Genomic DNA, 27,474 nt, shown 5'->3' with positions numbered 1-27,474 from the left:
AGGGGAGTGTACCTGGGGTGGCTGTAGCTGTTGAGGGAACAGGGTCAAAGGACTCAGTTGAGGGGGTCAGGGTGGAGGAAGTAGAGGATATTGACATGGAAGAGGGGGACGACGGGCTGAAGGTTGTTAGGCAGAAGAGGAAGATTGAAGTAGTTGGGTTGTCAAGCTCTCAAGCTAAGAAGACAGGTGTGACGGAAGAACTCAGCAGTACACAGAGTACACAAGAGAGTACATGGTCGGAGATGGGCGCTGATGAGGATGAGGAATATGAGAGCGATGCATCTGCAACTTCAGATAATGAGGGCTATTCTTTGGGGGCGATGAAAATGTTTTTACGGATGACAAAGAACAGGAAGGGGGTAGAGATAGCAAATTTCTTTCCAGATAAGGAGTTGTTTATTTTGGCAGCAAGGAAAAATATGAGGTTTCAAGGAGATGGTAGTTTTGTTGACACAGAGATATACAGGATGAGAAAGATTATGCAGAAGGTACTGCGGGGCCCCAGTACGGTGGAGGACGGAGTGGAATCAGTGTAGTTTTGTTGTTTTTTTGTTTTTTTGTTTTTCCTTTTTATTTCTAAATGAGAGTTTTTTTATTGACGGGACTGGTGTGTTGTCACTTAGGGCTGGACATTTCAAGGTGTCCCGCTACCGGGGCCAGGAGGCTGAGACATTTTTTGATCATCTCATGTACTCTTATATATTTGTGGAACTTTGTAAAGACTGGGATTATGGAGGATTCAGAGACAGGAGCGGTGCGTATCGTTTTCATGCCCGATGGGAAGGCCACGCCATACTCCTTCAGCAAACCTTTCATCAGAGTCGTCATGGGGGATGTTGTCTCTGCCGTCTTTTTATGTTACCGGCACCGTTACCTTGTTCAAGGGTTGGAAGGTATGACTGTGGGGCTCAACACGTTCTACGCCGGAATAAACGGTTTCCAAATTCAGCCTCGGAGGATGATGGTAAAGCGGCCTTTGCTGGTTAACACTATGATCGCCGATGACGAGTTAAGACGTCATTCCTAGCCATGCTCATTCTGCCGAAGACGCCGTAACTCGTCTTTGATATCAATATTTCAAAAATCTGTGCTCGAAATCATATTTCCCCTCCGGAGCCCTGAGACACACTGCAAAGCTCCACTCAACTCTCTAGCGGTTCAAAAGCGCCATCTGGTGGCCGATCGGCAGATCGCCAACCGGAAATGACCCTTTGAACCGGAAGTGCTCATCCATATGTGGTCCGGGCACTCGCTATCGTTAGAGAGACTCCGTCTTGACACAGTGAACATCGATCGGTGCAAATAACTAGAAAAAACAACATGATTTGGACGTATATACTATTATACAACCTGGAAATGGATCGGGCATTTCTCCATCCCATAATAGAACAAATTCTGTTCCACGCTCATCTGCCAGCGGCGCGAGGAAGCCACGGTAAGATTCAGCGTTATATTCTAACGTGTTCCATATAAACTCCTATGATGAACATATGACCCACTCTGGATGAATCATCTAACGCTGCCCACGGAATTATAAACAATCCCCCGCCCATCCGGTCATCATCAGATGATACGTAGTAACTTCTAGAACCACGTCCAGTTGAAATTTTTTATCTTGCGCCGATTGCTATCAAACTGTATTTCATCATCAATATAATGCATTTGGAGCTATAAATCAAGTTCTGGAGAAAGCTGCAGAAAACGATAAAAACATACTTATACTATAGACCATATTTTAGTATGAATATGTGAATGAAAAAGTTTAATGTTGCTACACCCTGAACAATACATATAGGACATTGAATGGGCCATAATAATGGCAATTTAGCAATAGAATTTAAAAAGGTATAGCCCTGCACAGAAGGGGAACTTCTCCATAGACAAATAGAGCTGGCTAGGGTTGATAAATTATGAATTTAACCCATGGTGATCAAAGTGTTAATTTCTACCCTATGTTCGGAATGGGTTTCATCAGGGCTTTGAGCTCTCGAATCAGTCTGCTCGATGGGAAGTCACTGGGGGCTGCCAGTCTTGGCACGGGGGAGTGGGAGGTGATGTTGGAGCGGCATCTGAACCAGGAAGGAAAAGGCGGCCGCGGACGGGGTGGCGAGGGTAACAAACTGTCTAACAAGGATGTCGGTCCAGAGTGCATCTCGGTCCCCCTGCTCTGTTTTCGGCCCCTGACATCATCGATGCCATGTGATATACAACTGGTGGACGGTAGGAGCATACATGATAAGGCTGAAGGAGGAAGGTCAGCTGACGGGATAGGCTTTGACTGGAGTCTGTCGGACACGCACAAAGGCCTGATGTGTTGTACCACACGGGGAAAGGTGAAGCTAGAGACGCTCTTCTCAGGACTACGGTTTCTACAGTGCCTCTCCGGTGTCTCTCTCTCTGATGCACCCAGAACTTTAGATCGTTTAGAGTTATTTTTTTTTCCATGGGAGAAAATTCAAATGACAATTTGGTTCAGTTTCAGCATCGTTGTCCCTAATTGATTTTTTTTGTTTGTTTTTGTTTTTTGTGTTTGTTTGTTTGTTTTGTTTTTTGTTTTGTTTGTTTTTGTTTGTTTTTGTTGAGTTGTAGAGTATTTTAATTTTGAACGGTTTGTTGCATCATTTGTAGTTTTAGTAAAAAATTTAGTTTTTTATAAAATCAAAATCTCTCTCTCTCTCTCTCTCTCTCTCTCACTCTCTCTCTTTCTCTCGAGCGCAGTGAGTGCTTGGTAATATGATGATCATTATGATCGACTGGAATAAAATAAATAGGTTTACTACTTACATACTGTAGGTGTCTCCTTTGTTCATTAATGTTATTAATGAATTGTATAGTAACAACTCACCAAAATTGACTATTGCACAACTGATTTGACCAAAAGAATCCACCAAGAGGCCCCCCCCCCTTCACACCCCCCACCCCCTCCCTTGCCATACCTTGGCATTTACTGAAATTACGCTACTGCTGTGCACTTGTGCTGAGAAGGGCGCTATATAAATAAAGTTTTATTATACTTACTTACTTACACACACGCCTTTTGTCTTGATTATAGTATCATTTGTATTCCTCCTGACAAACCTGTGTAGAATTGACCACGTTTGTTTATTCTCCCCCCAGGGATGTACAGGTGTGGTCCTGCCTCAGTTCAGGCCATCAAACACGGGCAGATATGTTTCCCGTTCGACGCAGCCTTTGTGTTTGCTGAGGTGAATATCATTCAACTATACAGTAACTTACTTTCTTTCTTTTTTTATCAATCATGGCTGGGAAGGTTATGAAGCAAACGGAGATGAAAGGCACACATCCGACTAATTTATAAAACCAAGTGCAAGATAATAGCCACAAATTGACAAGTAATGAATTGAAAGGCTCCCTGGTGTTTATTATAGATCAATACCCATATTTTTATGTATGGGTATGTATATATATATATATATATATATATATATATATATATATATATATATATATATATATATATATATATATATATATATATATATATATATATATATATATATATATATATATATATATATATATATATATTTATTCTCACCCTGTATGGATAGAATCATTGGTCTGCAGTGAGACTGAACACGTCGTACGAAGCTTTTTACGTGTGCGGAATTTATTCATTATTCATGGTAAGGTCACTGAAATGTGAAACAACATAATTGAATTCATGTTTGCATTATTAGGGGCATTTCACCAAAAAAACATGTAAATGCTGATTTATTTTGCACATAATCTCACACGCATCCAAAAACTTTAAACAGTTTTGCACACGTTCATTGGGTTTGACAGTTATTGAGAGTGAATTAGTTTGAATGTGGCCACCTGTGATGTCACCAGGGACATCCTTGTGTTGTGCTAATGACAGCTCAATGGAATTACGAGGTAGCAGTTCCCTATAAGACAAGGTGTTGCTATTTCTTCATCTACATCATTTCATGGTGCTGTCATTTACACAACACAAGGATTAAGTGACATCACTCTCAACAACGGTACGTTTTTGGACATGTGCTTTTTATATTATATTCTTTAACCCTTAGACTACCACGCAACAGAAGGTTAACCCTTTACTATCACACTTCATACACCCTTTGTCGTGTGGCAGTGAAAGGGTTAACCTTCTGTGTTGTTGAAGTGAAAGGGTTAACCGTTTGGTAATGTGGCAGTGAAAGGGTTAACTCCATAGGTTGCAATGACTATCACTGTTAGAGAGTTCAGTTCTCAAAGATTCTATCTCATATGTGAGAGGGTCGTGTCCCTTAAAGGGTCACTGGTCAGCAGGTCTAACTGGTCAGCAGATCTCACTGGTCAGCAGGTCTAACTGGTCAGCAGTTCTCACTGGTCAGCAGGTCTCACTGGTCAGCAGGTCTCACTGGTCAGCAGGTTGCAGGTCTCACTGGTCAGCAGGTTTCACTGGTCAGCAGTTCTCACTGGTCAGCAGGTCTCACTGGTCAGCAGGTTTCACTGGTCAGCAGGTCTCACTGGTCAGCAGGTTTCATTGGTCAGCAGGTTGCAGGTCTCACTGGTCAGCAGGTTTCACTGGTCAGCAGTTCTCACTGGTCAGCAGGTCTCACTGGTCAGCAGGTCTCACTGGTCAGCAGGTCTCACTGGTCAGCAGGTTTCACTGGTCAGCAGGTCTCACTGGTCTCGTCTCGACCCTCCAGGTGAACAGTGATGTGGTGTCTCACTGGTCTCGACCCTCCAGGTGAACAGTGATGTGGTGTCTCACTGGTCTCATCTCCACCCTCCAGGTCAACAGTGATGTGGTGTCTCACTGGTCTCCACCCTCCAGGTGAACAGTGACGTGGTGTCTCACTGGTCTCATCTCCACCCTCCAGGTCAATAGTGATGTGGTGTCTCACCGGTCTCCACTCTCCAGGTGAACAGTAACGTGGTGTCTCACTGGTCTCGTCTCTACCCTCCAGGTGAACAGTGATGTGGTGTTCCACAGCCGGAGTCGGGACGGCACCATGGAGACGGTCAAGGTGAACCGGGCCCACGTGGGCCGCATGGTCCTGACCAAGTCCCCCGGCCTGGAGACCCGCCGGGACATCACTGACCAGTACAAGTTCCCGGAAGGTGAGAGAGAGAGAAAGGGGGGAGAGAGAGAGCGATGGGGGGAGGGAGAGAGAGGGAGGGAAAGAGTGAGAGAGAGAGAGAGGCACACATAGTTTATATATAATATAATATTGTTTATATAGTATAATATAGTTAATAATATAGTACATTCTATCGTTTATATAGTATATTATATAGTTCATATAGTATATTATATCATTTATATAGTATATTATATAGTTCATATTCTATATTATATAATTTATATAGTTCATATAGTATATTATATAGTTCATATAGTATATTATATAGTTCATATGGTATATTATATAGTTCATATGGTATATAATATTGTTTATATAGTATATTACATAGTTCATATAATATATGATATTGTTTATATAGTATATGATAGAGTTCATATGGTATATTATATAGTTCATATGGTATATTATATAGTTCATATGGTATATGATATTGTTTATATAGTATATTACATAGTTCATATAATATATGATATTGTTTATATAGTATATGATATAGTTCATATGGTATATTATATAGTTCATATAGTATATGATATAGTTCATATTGTATATGATATTGTTTATATAGTATATTATATAGTTCATATAGTATATTATATAGTTCATATAGTATATAATATAGTTCATATAGTATATTATATAGTTCATATGGTATATGATATAGTTCATATGGTATATTATATAGTTCATATGGTATATTATATAGTTCATATAGTATATGATATAGTTCATATGGTATATGATATTGTTTATATAGTATATTATATAGTTCATATAGTATATTATATAGTTCATATAGTATATTATATAGTTCATATGGTATATTATATAGTTCATATGGTATATTATATAGTTAATATGGTATATTACATAGTTCATATGGTATATTATATAGTTCATATGGTATATTACATAGTTCATATGGTATATTATATAGTTCATATGGTATATTATATAGTTCATATGGTATATTACATAGTTCATATGGTATATTATATAGTTCATATGGTATATTACATAGTTCATATGGTATATTATATAGTTCATATGGTATATTACATAGTTCATATGGTATATTATATAGTTCATATGGTATATTACATAGTTCATATGGTATATGATATTGTTTATATAGTATATTATATAGTTCATATAGTATATTATATAGTTCATATAGTATATTATATAGTTCATATGGTATATTATATAGTTCATATGGTATATTATATAGTTCATATGGTATATTATATAGTTCATATGGTATATTACATAGTTAATATGGTATATTATATAGTTCATATGGTATATTACATAGTTCATATGGTATATTATATAGTTCATATGGTATATTACATAGTTCATATGGTATATTATATAGTTCATATGGTATATTACATAGTTCATATGGTATATTATATAGTTCATATGGTATATTATATAGTTTCATGAACTAACCCCACAGCGCTGCATGCTCTCTCCCAGGCAGCACGGAGGAGCGCACCGTCCTGGAGAAGGCGGAGGAGTACGGCTGCCAGCGCGACAAGTCGGACCTCCCCGATGCGGACGTCGAGCTGACCATGCCCTCCCTGGAGGTGCAGGTGGGGGACGACTTCGAGCTGATCCTGGAGTTCAAGAACCTCAGCGACGAGCGCCGCACAGTGGACGCCTACATCTGCGGCAGCGTGGTGTATTACACCGGCGTCAACAGCTCCGACTTCCTGTTCAAGACCCCCAGAGTCACCATCGAAGGGGGCAAAGACAGGAATGGAAGAAGTATGGAGTTCTTGCACGGTGTGTGTGTGTGTGTGTGTGTGTGTGTGTGTGTGTGTGTGTGTGTGTGTGTGTGTGTGTGTGTGTGTGTGTGTGTGTGTGTGTGTGTGTGTGTGTGTGTGTGTGTGTGTGTGTAGACTAAACTACGTTGTGTTGTGTTGCCTAGACTACAGATTGATTGATTGATTGAAAACTTTATTAACAGATTGCAGAATGGGTACAATACAGTACAGCTCAATACTAACAACTGCTAAGAGGATGAAGACCAGAAAAAGACTTTCGTCTTGTTTACATCAGGGTCCTCCATTTTCAATTCATCAAGACATTTATGACATACATGACATACAAATATATACGGTACTGTGTAAGAAAAAGAGATCATAAAAATACATTCGAGGGAGAAGAAACTGTACATTGGCGGAGTTGGGTGGGTGGGGGGGATGGGGTATTTCGACAGGTACATTGGTATCTTAGTGGTGTAGTGTATCTTGTAGACCAGGCCCATTGCAAGATGCTGTAATAATAATAATAATAATAATAATAATAGATTGCATTTTAAGAGAGAAGCGCCTTTCTCAGACTCAAGGACACTGTACAAGGAAAAGGATGGAAAAAAATTAAAATAAGAAATAAAATAGAAAAAAAAAATATAATAAAATACATAAAATATCTGTGTATGGTAACAACAAGAAAAAACAAATAAGATAAGAGATAAAAAAAATAAAAAGGAGGCAAGTTCTGTCCAATTGGATGAAGTGGTTGAAATTAACAAACAAACAAACAACAAAACAAAACAACGGAATCTGTGGCTTAAAAAAAAGTCAGGGGTGGGCTACTTGGGAGCGGGGCCGTGTTGCGTGAAGGCAAGTGAGAACAGGTGGGTTTTTAGCTTGGTTTTGAAGAGGTTGATGGTGTCAGAGCCTCGGATGAGGGGGGAGAGGGAGTTCCACAGTCTGGGGGCAGCTGCAGCGAAAGCTCGGTCTCCCAGTGTGGAACGCCTGGTGCGGGGGATGGTGAGGAGGTCGGAGTTGGAGGATCAGAGGCCTCATGCTGGAGTGTAGGGGTGGAGTAGGTTGGTCAGGTAGGAAGGGGCCAACCCGTGCAGGGATTTGTAGGTGAGGAGGAGGATCTTGTAGGGGATTCGGTAGTTGATGGGGAGCCAGTGGAGTTTTTGCAGGGTGGGGGTGATGTGCTGCCAGGGTTTGGTGCACGTGAGGACCCTCGCAGCAGAGTTTTGGACGTACTGTAAGCGATCCAGAACCTTCTTGGAGGCACCAAGAAGGATTCCGTTACAGTAGTCGAGGCGGGAAGTGATGAAGGCGTGAATGAGTGTTTCCGCTGAGGTGTCGGAGAGTGAGGGGCGGAGGCGGGAGATGGTTCTGAGGTGGAAGAAGTCGGATCTGGTGACAGACTTGACGTGAGGGTGAAATGAGAGGGTGGAGTCCAGTATTACGCCCAGGTTCCTTACCTCTGTGGAGGGGCAGATGGAGTAGCCATCCACGGAGAGAACAAGGTGGTCGATCTTTTGGAGGAGGGCTGGGGAGGCTACAACTATGAGTTCGGTCTTCTTACTATTGAGTTGAAGGAAATTGGTGGTCATCCATGTTTTTATGTCCTGGAGGCAGGCAGTGAGGGAGGGGGGAGGAAGGGGGGCCGAGGGTTTGGTGTGGAGGTAAAGCTGTGTGTCGTCTGCATAGAAGTGGAAGTGGAGGCCGTGTTTCCTTATGATGTCACCGAGTGGGAGGAGGTAAATCATAAAAAGGTCATGGTAGGCCATGTGACTCTGTAGCTGGGCGGCTACTGCGCGCTCGAGGACCTTGCTGAGGAAGGGGAGGTTTGAGATGGGGCGGAAGTTGTTGAGGTTATCGGGGTCCATACCGGGTTTTTTTAGAATTGGGGTGACTGCTGCCACCTTTAAGTCAGCAGGGACGGAGCCAGTGGACAGGGATGAGTTAATGATGTCTACCATGAGAGGACAGAGGGCAGGCAGGCCAGCCTTCACCAGGGTGGTGGGCATAGGGTCCAGAGAGCAGGTGGAAGATTTAGAGCCCGACACCAGCTTCGTAATGGAGTCGGTGTCCACCAGGGAGAAGGATGAAAAGGAGTGGGTGGGATGGGGCAGAGGGTCATGTTTAGCAACCGGAGGTGTGGGGGACACAGGAGTAGACTAGAGCTGCTGGTAGATGGCGTCGATTTTGTTTTGGAAGAATTCCGTGAATCTGTTGCAGAGATCAGAGGAGGTGGTCTGGAGGGGGTTGTCGGGGGGCTTGAGGAGTTTGGTGATGGTGGAGAAGAGGGATTTGGAATTCCCTTGGCCTTTGGAGATGATATCGGAGTAGAAGGAGGACTTGGTTTGGGTGAGGGCGAGTCTGTAGGAAATGATGTGGTCAGAGTAGGCCTGGGCATGGACAGCGAGGCCTGTTTTCCTGCAGCGCCTCTCCAACTGGCGGCCCTTGGCTTTCATGGAGCGGAGCTCAGGGGTGTACCAGGGGGCGGAGTGTGTAAATGTGACAGTGTGGGTTTTGAGGGGTGCGAGGGAGTCCAGGGTGGCAGCTAGGGCTGTGTTGTAGGTGTTCACCAACTCAATGGTTGAGAGCAGCTGAGGATCATGAGCGAGGTGGGAGCTCAGGGCATTGGTGAGGTCAGTGGGGGTGATGTTTTTTGTGTTCCTGTACGTCATGGGGCGCTGTGGGCGGCCAGAGGAGGAGGGGACAGGAACTGAGAACTTGACGGCAAGATGATCAGCAACGTGGAGGTCCACGCCACTGAGATTGGAGGGAGTGATGGTCTCGGTGGAACACACCAGGTCCAGTATGTGGCCTCTGGTGTGGGTGGGGAAATCTACATGCTGGGTGAGATTGTGGCAGTCAAGGAGGGACAGGAGGTCGTCGGAGGCGGTGATGTTGTCAACGTGAATGTTGAAGTCGCCAAGGAGGAGAATTGAGGAGATGGATGAGCTGACAGAGGTGAGTAGGTCAGATAATTCTGAAATAAACACAGGGGAGGGAGGGGGGGGACGGTAGATCAGGATGACAAGCACAGGCTGGGGGCCAAGCAGTTTGAAGGCAAGGCATTCAAATGATGTAGCAGGAGGGGTGGGGACAGCCTTAAAGGATAACTCCACTATTTTGGGAAATTAGCTTATTTAACATCTTCCCTGGAGTTAGACAAGAAGATGCATACCTTTTTTGTCTCTGTGCGTGCATTTTAGCTTTGGGAATAGATGCTCCGTTAGCATAGCTTAGCTTCATCACTGGAAGTGAGGCAGGACAGTAGCCTTACAGTGCCTTACAGTGTATTGCAAGGTCTGACATTGACCAAACTTGATATGCATGACCTTGGTGGGCTCTAGGTCAACTCCTGAAAAGGGGGTCAATGTCAGACTTTGCAATCAAAAGTTAGGGGGCTAATAACCCTTGCCATAATTTCAGTGCGCCCCTAACTTTTGATTGCAAGGTCTGACATTGACCCCCTTTTCAGGAGTTGACCTAGAGCCCACCAAGGTCATGCATATCAAGTTTGGTCAATGTCAGACCTTGCAATACACTGTAAGGCACTGTAAGGCTACTGTCCTGCCTCACTTCCAGTGATGAAGCTAAGCTATGCTAACGGAGCATCTATTCCCAAAGCTAAAATGCACGCACAGAGACAAAAAAGGTATGCATCTTCTTGTCTAACTCCAGGGAAGATGTTAAATAAGCTAATTTCCCAAAATAGTGGAGTTATCCTTTAACCTTGAAACAGGTACGATGGAGAACAGCAAGTCCACCACCCCGCTTACCAACACAGGGTTGTTGTAGATATGTGTAGCCTGGTGGGGTGGCCTGGTTGAGTGTTAGGAACTCATTTGGTATCTGCCAAGTCTCGACAAGGCAGGTACTCTGTCGTCTACTCTAAGCCATCCTAGGTTGTCAAAATGGGCAGGGGTAAGGTGGGTTTTAGGAGTAAGACCAAGCAGTAGTCTGACCAGTTTGTTTTGTGATGTTTGTAGCCTTGTTTTTAGAGCCTTTGAGGTGCTTTGGTACCATGACAGACCCAAGGATGAAGCTGGGGGCATATTTATTCTGTTCTGTAAGAAAGAACAATCCTCCAATCAAACGTGTGGGGGATTATATCAAAAGGGCGTCAAAACTAGCTTGATACATATAGCTGTCATGCATGACTTTGTAGGCTATAGCGTCAAGACATGCTAACAAAATATGACAACCGTGTTACAGAAACCTTTAGAAAACCCAAATTAAAGATAAACATATCTGTCAGAAAGAACAAAAAAGACAATCCTCCATATGAAACGTGTGTCCAACACACAAGCTAATGTACAGGTACACGATAGAGAGGGAAGGGGGGTATATTAGCTTGCTAGCTTGATTTACATGGTAACGTTAACGTTCTCTAAAGGGACAATGCGTGGCAATATATACTGTACAGACCCATGTGTTTTGCAACTTGATAAAAGACAACTAACTACAAGATGGATTATCAAGATGGGAAAAAGACACCAATGAGATTGTATCAAAAGGGAAGAGGCCAAGAGTGAGAGGAGGTTTATGGGGTGGGGGGTGGGGGTATGAGAAGGAGGGTAAGGGTTAAAGGCCAAGAGGGAGAGGTTTAAGGGGGGCTAGGGGAAGGGGGGTTAGGGTTAAAGGTCAAGAGGGAGAAGAGGTTTATAAGGGCTAGGAGAAGGAGGGCTAGCGGGTTTATGGGGGGCTAGGAGAAGGAGGGTTAGGGTTAAAGGTCAAGAGGGAGAGGAGGTTTATGGGGGGGTAGGATAAGGAAGGTTAGGGTTAAAGGTCAAGAGTGAGAGGAGGTTTATGGGGGTAGGAGAAGCAAGGTTAGGGTTAAAGGTCAAGAGAGAGAACGTTTATAAGGACTAGGAGAAGGAGGGAGTATAGGAGGTGCAGCTTTTCCTATACACAATCACATTACAGTGAGTGGAGGCTGTACTATAACTAGTCAGGTAATCTGAATTATACATGACCTTACTAACTCTGTGCCACCGTAAATGTCCAACCCCCCCCCCCCCCTCCCAATACACAGTCTCCTCCCCACCGTATGTATATTTTTTCTCCCACCCACCCACCCCCTCCTAATGTACATCCTCCTCCCCATCATATGTATATAATCTCTGTTAAGATCTATGGGTAACAGTACTGTATATTTGCATATCGTATATGTCACAAATGTAACAGTACTATATACCTGTATGTCATGTATGTCCCTATGTCATAAATGTCACTATGAATTGAAAATGGGGGACCCTGATGTAAACAAGACAAACGTCTTTCTCTAGTCTGCATCCCCTTAACAATTGTGTGTATTGAGCCGTACTGTAATGTACCCATTCTGCAATCTGTTAAATAAAGTTTTCATTCATTCATTCATTCACATACCGTGTGTGTGTTCCAGGTGAACGAGAGGTGGTGGAGGTGCAGTCTAACATCTACATGAGACACCTGGTGGAGCAGGCCAACCTGCACTTCATCGCCACGGGAAAGGTCAGGGAGACGGGCCAGATCATCAGCGCCATGAAAGTCGTCACGCTGCACGCTCCCAAGCTCTCCATCAAGGTCCGTCTCTCAACCATTATCTCATGCTCCCGCTGTACAGGAGCTGATGATTTAACCCAGTAATGTGGAGGAGCTCAACTGGCAGGGAACCCTTAAAGAGGGTGAGAAGAGCGCGGCTGGTTGAGGTCTAAGCACTGGAGAGGCTGGGTAGTATAGAGGTATAACCACTAGGAGAAGCTGGGTAGTATAGAGGTCTAACCACTAGGATAGGCTGGGTAGTATAGAGGTCTAAGCACTGGAGAGGCTGGGTAGTATAGAGGTCTAACCACTAGGAGAGGCTGGGTAGTATAGAGGTCTAAGCACTGGAGAGGCTGGGTAGTGTAGAGGTCTAACCACTAGGAGAGGCTGGGTAGTGTAGAGGTCTAAGTACTGGAGAGGCTGGGTAGTATAGAGGTCTAAGCACTAGAGAGCGGCTGGGTAGTGTAGAGGTCTAAGCACTAGGAGAGGCTGGGTAGTGTAGAGGTCTAAGCACTGGAGCGGCTGGGTAGTATAGAGGTCTAAGCACTAGAGAGCGGCTGGGTAGTGTAGAGGTCTAAGCACTAGAGAGCGGCTGGGTAGTGTAGAGGTCTAAGCACTGGAGAGGCTGGGTAGTGTAGAGGTCTAAGCACTAGGAGAGGCTGGGTAGTGTAGAGGTCTAAGCACTAGAGAGCGGCTGGGTAGTGTAGAGGTCTAAGCACTAGGAGAGGCTGGGTAGTGTTGAGGACTAAGCACTAGGAGAGGCTGGGTAGTGTAGAGGTCTAACCACTGGAGAGGCTGGGTAGTGTAGAGGTCTAAGTACTAGGAGTGGCTGGGTAGAGTAGAGGTCTAAGCACTAGAGAGCGGCTGGGTAGTGTAGAGGTCTAAGTACTGGTGCGGCTGGGTAGTGTAGACAGGTCTAAGCACTAGGAGCGGCTGGGTAGTGTAGAGGTCTAAGCACTAGGAGCGGCTGGGTAGTGTAGAGGTCTGAGTACTGGTGCGGCTTGGTAGTGTAGAGGTCTAAGTACTAGAGAGTGGCTGGGTAGTGTAGAGGTCTAAGCACTGGAGAGGCTGGTTAGTGTAGAGGTCTAAGCACTAGGAGAAGCTGGGTAGTGTAGAGGTCTAACCACTAGGAGAGGCTGGGTAGTGTAGAGGTCTAACCACTAGGAGAGGCTGGGTAGTGTAGAGGTCTAAGCACTGGAGAGGCTGGTTAGTATAGAGGTCTAACCACTAGGAGTGGCTGGGTAGTGTAGAGGTCTAAGCACTAGAGAGCGGCTGGGTAGTGTAGAGGTCTAAGCACTGGAGCGGCTGGATAATGTAGAGGTCTAAGCACTAGGAGATGCTGGGTAGTGTAGAGCTCTAAGCACTAGGAACGGCTTGGTAATGTAGAGGTCTAAACACTTGCCTAACACTGTAGAGACCTGGGCCCTCATTTATCAACGTTGCGTACGCACAGATATGTGCGTAACCCGTGCGTACGATCGTTTCTAAGCAAAGTGTGGGACTTTGTATATTTACGCACAGCTCCGGCCGTGCGTACCTGGCGCCCGGTGGTAGAATATGAAGACTGCAAACTGCAACGCGGAAATAAGCTTCCATGCATTAGTTTCAACACTGGCGTGTTCAACTTCTGTATGACCCGTAATTCATTATAGTTCATTGTAAGATAGCGACAGTGTAATTATAACGTGCTCACGCGCGAACAAGAGGTTGGCCTGCTTGTTTGGCGGGGGGGGCAGACGCAGAACAGCCACCTCCAAACGCGATTAAATATTGTTTCAAATAAAAAGCTAAATACTGTCATGTTTCCAAATAAGATTGGTCACAACGAGATGCTTTCTATTTCAATTTGTTGGTTAGAATAGATTACCTCTGTTGAAACTTCACTAAGACTAACAGTCTATTTGTGAGCTCCCGCACAGACGTGATAATAATAATAATAACAATAATAATAATAATAATAGCTTCATTTTATATAGCGCCTTTCAAGTAACAAACATAGTGGACAGACACAAGATATAAATATGATGATTCATTCAAGTCCTCTCCACCCTCAGGTCTTTGCCACCGGCACGGTCCATCGTGATATTGGAGATGGATCGAGCAATAGACTGTTACTGTAGCTGTCAAAGCTCCATCACAAATGCAGTTATGTGAACAGAAAGGGATTCCACTCAATGTTGCGATGCGCATTTGCCTGATTCATTGCTGCATGCCGGGAGGAAAGGCAATGCTGCATGTTTTCAATTCATTAAATAAAACGGATACTTTCTGCAAGGGTTTACTGACTGTCATACAAATAATCAACCAACTACATACTGTAACTTTTCAGTGCATGTTCTTATTTACATTGTGACAACAGCCTTGTGAGCTCCCGCACACAGACATGATGGAATTCAAGTTCAAGTTTGTATTGATCACATATATGCAGGCTACACATGGCGTATAGGCTACATCATACATGGCAGTGAGATTCATTGTTCTTATATGCTCTCGTATTATTGTAATATAGGCTACCTAATACCGACATCAAAATAGATTGTATGCCTCTACAAATCATATGCAGGTAGAACATTGATGGAAAATCCGTCGCGATTTGGAATAAAATTGAGGAGAACTTTAATCCCTGGGTATTAATCGAACAAAACGGAAAAAGGCAGTCATATTCCAGCACAGTCTTTATTAGTTAATATGGTCTTTAAGTTAATAGATATCATATCCGACATCACCGTACGTGTACATGTCTGTCAGCCTGTCTCGTATTTCTCCCATAACACGCTTCGCTCGGCTTAGTCCACTTTTCCACATTTCATTGGGGTGTTCCATTACCGTATATGGTTAATTACGGGCGGTTCTATATGCAAATACTTAAAATCGTGCACGAGCGTGGAGCGTAGAACTTAATGGTATTTATCAACACGGAGTGTGCGTACGACGCGTGTACGCACGTGTGATAAATCCCGATTTTTCTGTGCATACACACATTCTAAATTCTGTGCTTAAGTACGGAAATAGAACACTTTGTAAGAATTGTTGATAAATGAGGGCCCTGGGGTTCAAATCCCGGTCAGTCTTCCCTATACGAACACAGTTGGCAGTGTTCGTGGGTGGGAAGCCATTGAGGTATGAGTCCTAGTTGTTGCAATAGTGAATCCTACTAGTCGGTCGAGGCGCCTGCTGAGAAGGGGCGGGACCTGAGATAGAAGGGGCGGGACCTGAGATAGTGTGAATCCCTGTGCATGTTACGTTCCCGCAGTGAAAGTCCTCGCTGTCAGGTGAAAAGCAGCGGCTGGCAACTCCACATGTATCAGAGGAGGCATGTTGTAGTCTACACCCTCCCCAGGCCGACAGTGCAGTTTTTTTTTGATGATGTTGTTGCTGTTGTTGAGGGGTTGTTGGTGGTGATGGTGGTGATGATGATGATGATGATGATGATGATGATGATGATGATGATGATTATGATGATGATGATGATGATGATGATTTTGCTAGGTATTGACATGGGATAAAGATATTTAGGATTTACTATTATCCTTAGTTTGATAGATATTTTTAGATAGGTGTTTTTTGATGTACAGTAGGTGCTGTATTGTAAAAATATGCCCCCGGCCATTATGGACCACAATGGAAATATATATATATTTTTTTTAACTTTATTGTGTTTATTCTTGATTCTTGATATGTATGAGAAGTATGTGTTTCTTTTTAAGTTGCAACGTAAATACAATCAATCAAGTGCACTAAGGGATAGGCTCCAGAAGGACGCCATCTTTGAGGCAGGCCCATATTTTTCCCATTCTTCGACGAATAGCGCTGATCCAGGATCACTGTTCAGTTCACATGACCATACAGTACAGTACACCTCGATGTGACTTGTGAGCCGATCTCTTCTCAGATCAGCTCCACTTGAGCATACAGTTCCTCTACACACCAATTTCATCTTGTGCTAATGATTGATTTTGGACAGACTTTCAGGACTTGTGACTCGACTTGGACTTGGACACGAGCATTGACTGCATTCGGACTCAGAAGGTGCAGACTCGGACTCGGACTTGTTAATTGATAAATAGTTATTTTTGTATAATTATTTTTGTAGGCCCTAATCATTTAGCATCAAATATTGATGGCTAGTGCATTTGTTTGGCTATTGTGTCACAAAGTAAATAAACTCCCTTTGAAATGGTGACCGCTGTGTCATTTATGTTTAATGTAGACCTTTTTTATATTTGTATGTCAGCTCTTTGACTGCCAGAGTGGAGTGGACTCAACCTTGATGACTCGGACTCGGACTTGGACTAGGGCAACGGGGACTCGACTCGGACTCGACTCTGGCTCTTCTTTGGTGCCTCGGACTTGGACTCTGACTCGAACACTGGGGACTCAAGACTCGACTCAGACGAGAGACACAAGATTTTGTGACTCGACTACAACACTGATTTGATTTGTACTGTAATTCCTGCTGATGAGTGGTGTGCTTGTGCTGCAGGTGACGGGTGCGGCCAGGGTGAGTGAGCCGATGCTGGCCACCATTGAGTTCACCAACCCCTTCAGCTTCAGCCTGGAGGACGTGTACATACGCATGGAGGGGCCTGGCGTCATGGAGCCCAGAGTTAAACATTACAGGTGAGGACAGAGAGACAGAGACAGAAAGAGAGAGACAGAGAGAAAGAGAGACAGAGAGGGAAAGAAAGAGAGAGAAAATGGAGCCCAGATTTAAACATTACAGGTATGTCTGTCTGTGTGTGTGTGTGTGTGTGTGTGTGTGTGTGTGTGTGTGTGTGTGTGTGTGTGTGTGTGTGTGTGCGTGCGTGCGTGCGTGCGTGCGTGCGTGCGTGCGTGTGTGCGTGCGTGCGTGCGTGTGTGTGTGTGTGTGAGAGAGAGAAAGAAAACTAGAGAGAGAGATTTCTTTATTTTTTTATTTTTAGAAAAAACATTTATTTACATAATCTCAATACAAATTCAATACAATTAAATAAATACACATTATATCTCACATCATACATGTGTTATCATCCTCAAAACCACATGAGATCTCACATAAAAGCAGTGCTAAAAACACTGCTGCCCTTCTACACACAACACATGACGAAGGTTATCCTATAACCCTAGTTACATGAGTTCTTGTGAGCGTTCTGCTCTGTGGGATGACCTCATTGTTACCTATTGTAACCTCGAAAGCTTCCGCTACATACACCTTCACTTGTCCGGCCACGCCCATTCCCGCCTATGCATATAAGCGAGGGGTGTGACTGTGCTTCTTCCTTCCCGAGTCTTGACCTTCATTCAGAAGACAATCAGGGGTCCTCAGTGAGTGAGAGCAGAACGCTCACAAGAACTCATGTTATAGGATAACCTTTGTTACATTTCGTTCTTGTATCTCGTTCTGCTCTGTGGGACGCGGAGAGCCCGACAAATGTACCCGCTGAGGTCCCCTTACAACCATCAGAACACTGGGGAGGGTCTGGGCCCCCCCACCCTTCCTAGTGAGGGGTGGGGGGGGGGTGACAGGACCCCGACTGTGCGAAAAAGGGGACAGCACCCAAAAAACGCACAAGGTGAGTAAACCGCTGGACAGAAGGACCCGCAACTACCCCACCGCGCGCCCCGCTTGCTACCAGGGAAACGTACGCGAAGCATAAGCTTGTGTTACCGCTCCCACACCTCGTGGGGTTGGGGTTGTTCCGAACCCTGACCCCGCAGGCGAAGCCTTAGCAGTGGGCGCGGAGGAGGTCCCAGCCCCATGGACCACTCAAAGGCAGGCCTGCCGCAGAGTCCAGGAGCCAGGACCTGACAAAAAGGGACCTGGTGAGGTCAACGAGGCCGTGGCATCGAGACACCACCCTTTACACCGCCAGCGCATCGGACAGGACACAACAGGTGAAGGCCCTTCTCCGCCTGGCACCTTCTCCGCCTGGCACACCGCAAGGACCCCCTGAGGAAGAGGCTCTGAAAACTCCCAGAGGAGGCTCTCTCACTGAGGGGGAGGGTCAGGCACGCGGGAAGTAATTTATACTTGGGGGTGCGGTTGGAGTCGGATAAATAATAATAATAACGTCATATTAAATGCATGCGCGAAGCGCATCATTCGTGATTTTCCATTCATTTGAAAGATCAATATTTTACAATACAACAGACAAACTTGAACACCAACATGTGGACAGTTCACACACGAAATGCAGCAGTTTTTCTCTAATCAGAAGACGATTTATTGTCGATTTAGACGCAAGCCGCCCGCAAGCGTCAACAACTAGCGTTTGGAATTTCGTTTCGCACACCGCACAGGATCGTATAAACAATGCAGAGTATAGATTAAACAGATTAATGATGTATATTATATTAATGAATATAGGCTTCTAACAGTCAGCGCGCTAGTGACAATTTACACATTTTTGTGACAGAATGAAGTGAACAAACAGACACGCAACCATCCCTGTATCCCTGTTAGCTCCAGTCAGTAACTGCCCTGTATCCCTGTTAGCTCCAGTAACTGCCCTGTATCCCTGTTAGCTCCAGTCAGTAACTGCCCTGTATCCCTGTTAGCTCCAGTCAGTTAACAGCCCTGTATCCCTGTTAGCTCCAGTCAGTAACTGCCCTGTATCCCTGTTAGCTCCAGTCAGTAACTGCCCTGTATCCCTGTTAGCTCCAGTCAGTAACGGCCCTGTATCCCTGTTAGCTCCAGTAACTGCCCTGTATCCCTGTTAGCTCCAGTCAGTAACTGCCCTGTATCCCTGTTAGCTCCAGTCAGTAACTGCCCTGTATCCCTGTTAGCTCCAGTCAGTAACTGCCCTGTATCCCTGTTAGCTCCAGTCAGTAACGGCCCTGTATCCCTGTTAGCTCCAGTCAGTAACGGCCCTGTATCCCTGTTAGCTCCAGTCAGTAACTGCCCTGTATCCCTGTTAGCTCCAGTCAGTAACGGCCCTGTATCCCTGTTAGCTCCAGTCAGTAACGGCCCTTTCCAGCAAACTCACCACTCTCGCTGCCGTTGAATTCGTAAGGGCTGCTACCACGTAGTAGTACTTGTCAAGTCAAGTCAAGTCAGTATTATTTGTATAGCACATTTCCAGGCAGCGGCAGCTGAAATGTGCTATACAAGGTGGCATCCGCGGTAATATCCCTGAGAGCGAATTGGGCTTCGGCTTGCGCGAACCAAGCGTTGGCACTCTGCGCAGCTTGAGTGAAACTGCGTTCAAAGTTCTGCGATCTGCGTTCTGTTGTTCAGTTGACATGTTCGATATAATCTCCGAAATACGTCCAAGGGTCACAAATGTAGGAATGCAGTAATGATAGCGTAGACGGAGTCGTGTTCCGATGCAAAAACACTAGTTTATTACGCACAAACAACACTTCCATTCAACTTTCACTCGTCTGTCTCTCTTTAACTACGTCATCCCCCGCTAAGGGTCATGGGAGATGTAGTAAACACCACAAAAGGCTAGAATGCCGTGAATTATGTCCCAGTAAGTAGCCACTACACGCAAATCATTAATCATACATCCAAAATAGCATACGTTTATTATTATACACGATGATGATACAGAAAATGACAGAAAAATGAGAAATGCATGGCAAAAGTAGCATTTATTTTCAGTAATTTAGAGACCCCCCAAAGATTCACAAATCATGTATTCAGGTGAGCTGATGTCTGATCTAAGGGAGCCATGGCTCCCACAGCTCCCCCCGTGGATCGCACCCTGCTGTTAGCTCCAGTCAGTAACTGCCCTGTATCCCTGTTAGCTCCAGTCAGTAACGGCCCTGTATCCCTGTTAGCTCCAGTCAGTAACTGCCCTGTATCCCTGTTAGCTCCAGTCAGTAACGGCCCTGTATCCCTGTTAGCTCCAGTCAGTAACTGCCCTGTATCCCTGTTAGCTCCAGTCAGTAACTGCCCTGTATCCCTGTTAGCTCCAGTCAGTAACTGCCCTGTATCCCTGTTAGCTCCAGTAACTGCCCTGTATCCCTGTTAGCTCCAGTCAGTAACGGCCCTGTATCCCTGTTAGCTCCAGTCAGTAACGGCCCTGTATCCCTGTTAGCTCCAGTCAGTAACGGCCCTGTATCCCTGTTAGCTCCAGTCAGTAACTGCCCTGTATCCCTGTTAGCTCCAGTCAGTAACTGCCCTGTATCCCTGTTAGCTCCAGTCAGTAACGGCCCTGTATCCCTGTTAGCTCCAGTCAGTAACTGCCCTGTATCCCTGTTAGCTCCAGTCAGTAACTGCCCTGTATCCCTGTTAGCTCCAGTCAGTAACTGCCCTGTATCCCTGTTAGCTCCAGTCAGTAACTGCCCTGTATCCCTGTTAGCTCCAGTCAGTAACTGCCCTGTATCCCTGTTAGCTCCAGTCAGTAACGGCCCTGTATCCCTGTTAGCTCCAGTCAGTAACTGCCCTGTATCCCTGTTAGCTCCAGTCAGTAACTGCCCTGTATCCCTGTTAGCTCCAGTCAGTAACTGCCCTGTATCCCTGTTAGCTCCAGTCAGTAACTGCCCTGTATCCCTGTTAGCTCCAGTCAGTAACTGCCCTGTATCCCTGTTAGCTCCAGTAACTGCCCTGTATCCCTGTTAGCTCCAGTCAGTTAACAGCCCTGTATCCCTGTTAGCTCCAGTCAGTAACTGCCCTGTATCCCTGTTAGCTCCAGTCAGTAACTGCCCTGTATCCCTGTTAGCTCCAGTCAGTAACTGCCCTGTATCCCTGTTAGCTCCAGTCAGTAACTGCCCTGTATCCCTGTTAGCTCCAGTAACTGCCCTGTATCCCTGTTAGCTCCAGTAACTGCCCTGTATCCCTGTTAGCTCCAGTCAGTAACGGCCCTGTATCCCTGTTAGCTCCAGTCAGTAACTGCCCTGTATCCCTGTTAGCTCCAGTCAGTAACTGCCCTGTATCCCTGTTAGCTCCAGTCAGTAACTGCCCTGTATCCCTGTTAGCTCCAGTCAGTAACGGCCCTGTATCCCTGTTAGCTCCAGTCAGTAACGGCCCTGTATCCCTGTTAGCTCCAGTCAGTAACGGCCCTGTATCCCTGTTAGCTCCAGTCAGTAACGGCCCTGTATCCCTGTTAGCTCCAGTCAGTAACGGCCCTGTATCCCTGTTAGCTCCAGTCAGTAACGGCCCTGTATCCCTGTTAGCTCCAGTCAGTAACTGCCCTGTATCCCTGTTAGCTCCAGTCAGTAACTGCCCTGTATCCCTGTTAGCTCCAGTCAGTAACTGCCCTGTATCCCTGTTAGCTCCAGTCAGTAACTGCCCTGTATCCCTGTTAGCTCCAGTCAGTAACTGCCCTGTATCCCTGTTAGCTCCAGTCAGTAACGGCCCTGTATCCCTGTTAGCTCCAGTCAGTAACTGCCCTGTATCCCTGTTAGCTCCAGTCAGTAACTGCCCTGTATCCCTGTTAGCTCCAGTCAGTAACGGCCCTGTATCCCTGTTAGCTCCAGTCAGTAACTGCCCTGTATCCCTGTTAGCTCCAGTCAGCAACGGCCCTGTATCCCTGTTAGCCCCCCCCCCCCCCCCCTTCTGTACCTGCGCTGCCCCCAGCTCTGCGCTCCTGAGCGTCTCTCCTACCCCCTCTGTACCTGCATCTCTCGCCCCTCCTCCCCCCTCTGTACCTATATCTCTTGCCCCTCCTCCCCCCTCTGTACCTACGTCTCTCGCCCCTCCTCCCCCCTCTGTACCTACGTCTCTCGCCCCTCCTCCCCCCTCTGTACCTATGTCTATAAAGATAGAAATTTAGAAGCACTCACACCACTTCCACGTACTACCTATCACTACACCAATCTCACTCCCAGCCTGCCATGCACTCAGAGAGAGAGAGAGAGAGAGAGAGAGAGAGAGAGAGAGAGAGAGAGAGAGAGAGAGAGAGAGAGAGAGAGAGAGAGAGAGAGAGAGAGAGAGAGAGAGAGAGAGAGATAGGACAGTGAGTTGGGTTTGGGTGGGTGTTGTTGAAGGCACCACGTGGCTACACAGGACAAAAAAAGGATTATGCTGTTTCAGATAACTTTCCCTCACATAATCACTGACATAACTTCTGATATTTAATAAGGAAAATCACCAAAATGCACGGCTGAATCACATTCCAAAACCATTCCAAAAGTATTCAAGTTTTAGTTTTCAAATATATGCATTCCACTGGAACACTGGGACATACAGTAGTTGAATTTTTCACCTGAATAACATGCTACTCCTCTTTGTGAAACAATCCCCTGCTGTGTCTCTCTCCCCAGCCTGCTCCCAGCCGGCTCCAGTCTGACCTGGACGGAGAACTTCTCCCCCAGGAGGGCTGGTCGCACCAGGCTGATGGCCACGCTGGACTGCGCTGCCCTCAGACAGGTCTCTGGTCAGGCTTCAATCACCATCCAGCCCTAAGGAACACCATGCAGTCTGCTATATAGCTATGTGACTCTGGGTGTACAAGATATTTGGTTGTTGTTGTTGTTGTTGTTGTTGTTGTTGTTGTTGTTGTTGTTGTTGTTGTAATTATTATTAGTCAGAGCTTCTACATGTATTACTGTGCTACCAAAGGTGGAAGATAACTAATTACAGCTACTCTCCTCTCGGTCGCTGTTCGGCGGCATTACATACAGTATTATTCTACCTTGAATTCCTTTATTGATTTGTGGTAGGGAGACCACAATGAGCTCTGTCATTTAACCCACAGTAATTGGGTTCAGTCACTGAACTTATTTTCAATAACTGATGCACGCTTGTGTTGGTATGAGCTTAAAAGGAACTGCTCACAAACCCTGGGTTGATAATCACGCCAGAGCAAAGAGCTTCAGAAGTCTTGTGTTTTTAGAGACCAGTACGATTAAAACTGGTGTGATTGAATGATTAGAACCCCAAGGCCTTAGTGAGCTATAACTCTTTAATTTCAACATGATACTAGATAAGCATTACTCCTGGCTGCTTGAGAGTCAAATTCCAGTGAAGTAACAAAGCCCTTTCTATATCGGCATGTTGCTTGCTAAATATGAAAACCGACTTTGTTTGTTTTTCCTCTGGGAAAGAATGCAAATTATACTGTATATCATCCAAATAAAAGTACAAAATTATTGACAAAAGTAAGATTGTGTGTTATATGTGCGTGCGTGTGGGTGTTTTTTCTCTACATAACAGTATTTTGTAGCGTAACACAGCACAGACAGGAGGAATATTCAAACGATGTCGGTGTAACGTTTTTAGTCTGAACCGGACGGACGGCAGGCAGAGGTAGAACAAAGAAGAGAACGTTGGCAGCCAGGCCCGGACTTGACATTGGGAACACCGCCAGTTCTCCAGGTGGCCTGGGCTGCTAAGTGCATGCTTGGCTCTACAGGTTAATTGGCTCTACATGTTAATTGGCTTTACAGGTTAATTGGCTCTACAGGTTAATTGGCTTTACAGGTTCATTGGCTCTACAGGTTAATTGGCTCTACAGGTTAATTGGCTTTACAGGTTCATTGGCTTTACAGGTTAATTGGCTCTACAGGTTAATTGGCTCTACAGGTTAATTGGCTCTACAGGTTAATTGGCTTTACAGGTTAATTGGCTCTACATGTTAATTGGCTCTACAAGTTAATTGGCTTTACAGGTTAATTGGCTCTACAGGTTAATTGGCTTTACAGGTTCATTGGCTTAACAGGTTCATTGGCTTCACAGGTTCATTGGCTCTACAGGTTCATTGGCTCTACAGGTTAATTGGCTTTACAGGTTCATTGGCGTTACAGGTTCATTGGCTTTACAGGTTCATTGGCTCTACAGGTTAATTGGCTTTACAGGTTCATTGGCTTTACAGGTTAATTGCCTTTACAGGTTCATTGGCTTTACAGGTTCATTGGCTCTACAGGTTAATTGGCTTTACAGGTTCATTGACTCTACAGGTTCATTGGCTTCAGAGGTTCATTGGCTCTACAGGTTAATTGGCTCTACAGGTTAATTGGCTTTACAGGTTCATTGGCTTTACAGGTTCATTGGCTCTACAGGTTAATTGGGTCTACTGGTTAATTGGCTTTACAGGTTCATTGGCTTTACAGGTTCATTGGCTTTACAGGTTCATTGGCTTTCCAGGTTCATTGGCTTTACAGGTTCATTGGCTTTACAGGTTCACACCCCACTCAACACCCTGCACCACCACTGATGAATGGAAGTCCACGCCTAATTTTTTATTTTGTATTTAGGCCTATAGTTTGTTATTTATTATTTAATAAATATTGGTTAGTCCTTGTGTCGTCTCCCAGTACAGTAATTATACTAAGCAGTTGTTGGCAGTGTTGTAGTCGAGTTACTAAACCTCGAGTCTCGAATCCCCATTACCCTAGTCCGAGTCCAAGTCATCAAGGTTGAGTCCACTCCACTCTGGCAGTCAAAGAGCTGACATACAAATAAAAAAAGGTCTACATTAAACACAAATGACACAGCAGTCACCATTTCAAAGGGAGTTTATTTACTTTGTGACACAATAGCCAAACAAATGCACTCGCACACATGCAAAATTTCATAAAACTACACTACCCAGCTCACACCAGCCACTGTCAAAACGACAGAAAATATTCTATGCGAAAAATGTTGACGTTTTTCATGATTATATCTCACGGGTCGAACAAACCTGAACGTTATTGCCATAAAATACAACGTATATTGTTTCTTTACCTTTCTGTGAACGTCTACAAAAACGTGTCGCAATCTGGTGAAAAATGGCGGACATATGGACATTATACAAGAGTAACTGTACTTACAGTAGATTTCATTCAGTCTTTGCTGCCCTGTAACGGGCGCCTGGTGGTACTAAATCCAGATTTAACTCTGCCATTGGAAAGAGATTTTGCCTTCTGAAATGGATGTTTGAGATCGTACAGTACATCCTTTGCTGTCCATCATGGGGGGGGGGGGGGGGGGGTACAGGTAGTAAAAACAACACAAGCAGTGTAAACACATAAGTCAATATAATTTACTATCTAACTAACTGAAATATACAGTATTCACAGTGTCACATAAGGTGCAGTATGCATAAGGTAGTGTTAAAATTTACTATCTAACTAACTGAAATATACAGTATTCACAGTATCACAGTATTCACATAAGGTGCAGTATTCACGTAAGGTGCAGTATGCATAAGGTAGTGTTATTGTCCTCCTTGGGTTCCTATTCTAGTTGGATGTCTGGCCGCAGTCCCTGCCCACTGTTGTGGAGCCTGATGGCCGCTGGTATGAAGGACTGTCCGAGGCGGTTGAGTGTCGGGGTGTATGAGTCTGTGGCTGAACATGCTTCTCATCTTGACTAGCTCGTCGTAGAGGGGGTGGGAGGGATTCTCCAGGATAGCAGCCAGCTTCCTTCTCATCCCCCTCTCTGCCATCACCTCTAGTCTGACCAGCTCGACTCCCTATTCTTGGAACCTAGGGGAAAATGGGATGCACACTTTAGCTTGCTGATGTCAAACTCTGTCAATTCATTTTTCTCACAGCAAAAAAATGGCTATAATAATATGTAATAACAATACAAATTATACACATAGCTGTTTGAACCATTCCCAGTTACATATTTAGTTATCTACAGGCCCGGACTGGCCATCGGGAGCACCGGGAGTTTTCCCGGTGGCCTGGCCTGCACAGATAAAAAAAAAATTATATAAAAAAAATATATATATATATTTTTTTTTATTATAATTTTTTTTTTTTTTTGCCAGGCCATTGTTTCTAGTTGTGGCGGCGGCGCGGCGCGATCGTTTTTAGAAAACCAGGTGGGTGGGGAACAACCAGGATTTCACTGTCTGCGACAGAGTTGGAGAACTATCTGACTCTCTCCCTCACACACACACACACACACACACACACAATGGAGCCGTGCTGCCGCTTGTGATTGGTGGAGGCGGGACCAGGCGATACAACTGATTGACAGTGGAGGCGGCGAATGGAATGGCAGATGGCACACTCCCAAAAGGAGTTGTTAAATCTGACATTACAAAAAACAATATGTGGTGGTTATGATTGGGGCTGAAGTTGAATAAACAATTTATGAAAGAGAGAGTCAAAATAATTCAAAGATAATTCAAAGATTACACACCTTTGCCACATTGGCTACAAACATAATCACTGCAAAGTTATCAAACAAATAAGAATCTGATCAGACACAAGAGTTAAGTTGTTGTTCCCTTTCTAATTTCCTCAAAAACATCTAGTCTAGTTAATGTGATCAATATTATTTGACAATTGATGTTTTTTGTTGGAAATTTCAGTCAGTGAGCTCATACTTTGAGCTAATTTTATAGTTAAAATGATTTAGACAACGCAATCTTCTGTCTTCGTTGTGCATGCATGCGTGTGCTCACCACACGTGATACATGTGTCACTATTCTGGCAGTGGCTACTGTTATTATAGTATTGTAATGAAAGGTCTGTTATTTAATGTTTGTGTAAAGGGCTATTTTAACTGTTGATGGGTAGTGCATCAGTAAAGTGAATATGGTATTGTGCTCTTGACTTGTTTGAATAGGTGGAGAGAGTGGTTAACTGTATTATAATAGTAAATAGAAAAATATGTTGTGCTCTTGCTTTTTTCTTTTTGAAGGTGGAGAGAGTACCATTGCTAGTGCCACAACAGTTTTATTTGAGGTTCATAACAGTACATTGTTCTAAGCAATTGTTGGCTCATTCGTTTGTGATTCACATGCACTAAAATTCACCAGAATGCAGGAAATTAAGTCTTTGTAACTAAAATCTTCCGGGTGGGGGACCCCCCGCTTAAAAAGTGGCCTGATTGGGGCTATATTTCGCACTATATCTCCCGGTATGAATTATTTCCCCAGTCCGGCCCTGGTTATCTATATAGGATAACTAGCATGCCCATATAGTAGATTAACTAATGTAAGCTGTTACGACCCCTGTGGGTCTAAGGGTAAAGGGCTGTAACATAACAGTTGGTTGAAAGAAATGATGGACCAGGTTTGTAAACACAAGGATATTTATTGGTAAATGCAAAGGAAGCACATGTAGCTCAAGGGTGAGCCAAGGCCAAAACAACAAACAAACACCACTATTCTTCAAATAAACCAACCTAATCTATGGTAAAAGAAATGACATTACTAAACTACCCTTACCTAACCAAAACAGGATAAAAC

The 27,474-nt window shown here is 44.7% G+C and overlaps 1 protein-coding gene across 1 annotated transcript; it reads left to right on the top strand.

Moving 5' to 3' along the window:
* Positions 1–1,961: 1,961 nt before the first annotated feature.
* On the top strand, positions 1,962–23,443 carry LOC311226757 (coagulation factor XIII A chain-like; the record flags this gene model as incomplete). Its single annotated transcript, XM_084312167.1, has 7 exons — positions 1,962–2,112; positions 3,118–3,206; positions 4,941–5,094; positions 6,603–6,893; positions 12,297–12,457; positions 16,899–17,035; positions 22,607–23,443. 7 exons carry the CDS (start codon positions 1,962–1,964, stop codon positions 22,746–22,748), a joined length of 1,125 nt encoding a protein of 374 aa, XP_084168293.1. The 3' UTR covers positions 22,749–23,443.
* Between the last annotated feature and the right edge of the window lie 4,031 nt (positions 23,444–27,474).

Source organism: Notolepis coatsorum, assembly GCF_963971535.1.
Source record: "Notolepis coatsorum genome assembly, chromosome: 4".
Taxonomy (NCBI): Eukaryota; Metazoa; Chordata; class Actinopteri; order Aulopiformes; family Paralepididae; genus Notolepis; species Notolepis coatsorum.
This window is presented reverse-complemented; position numbering and strand designations above follow the sequence as displayed.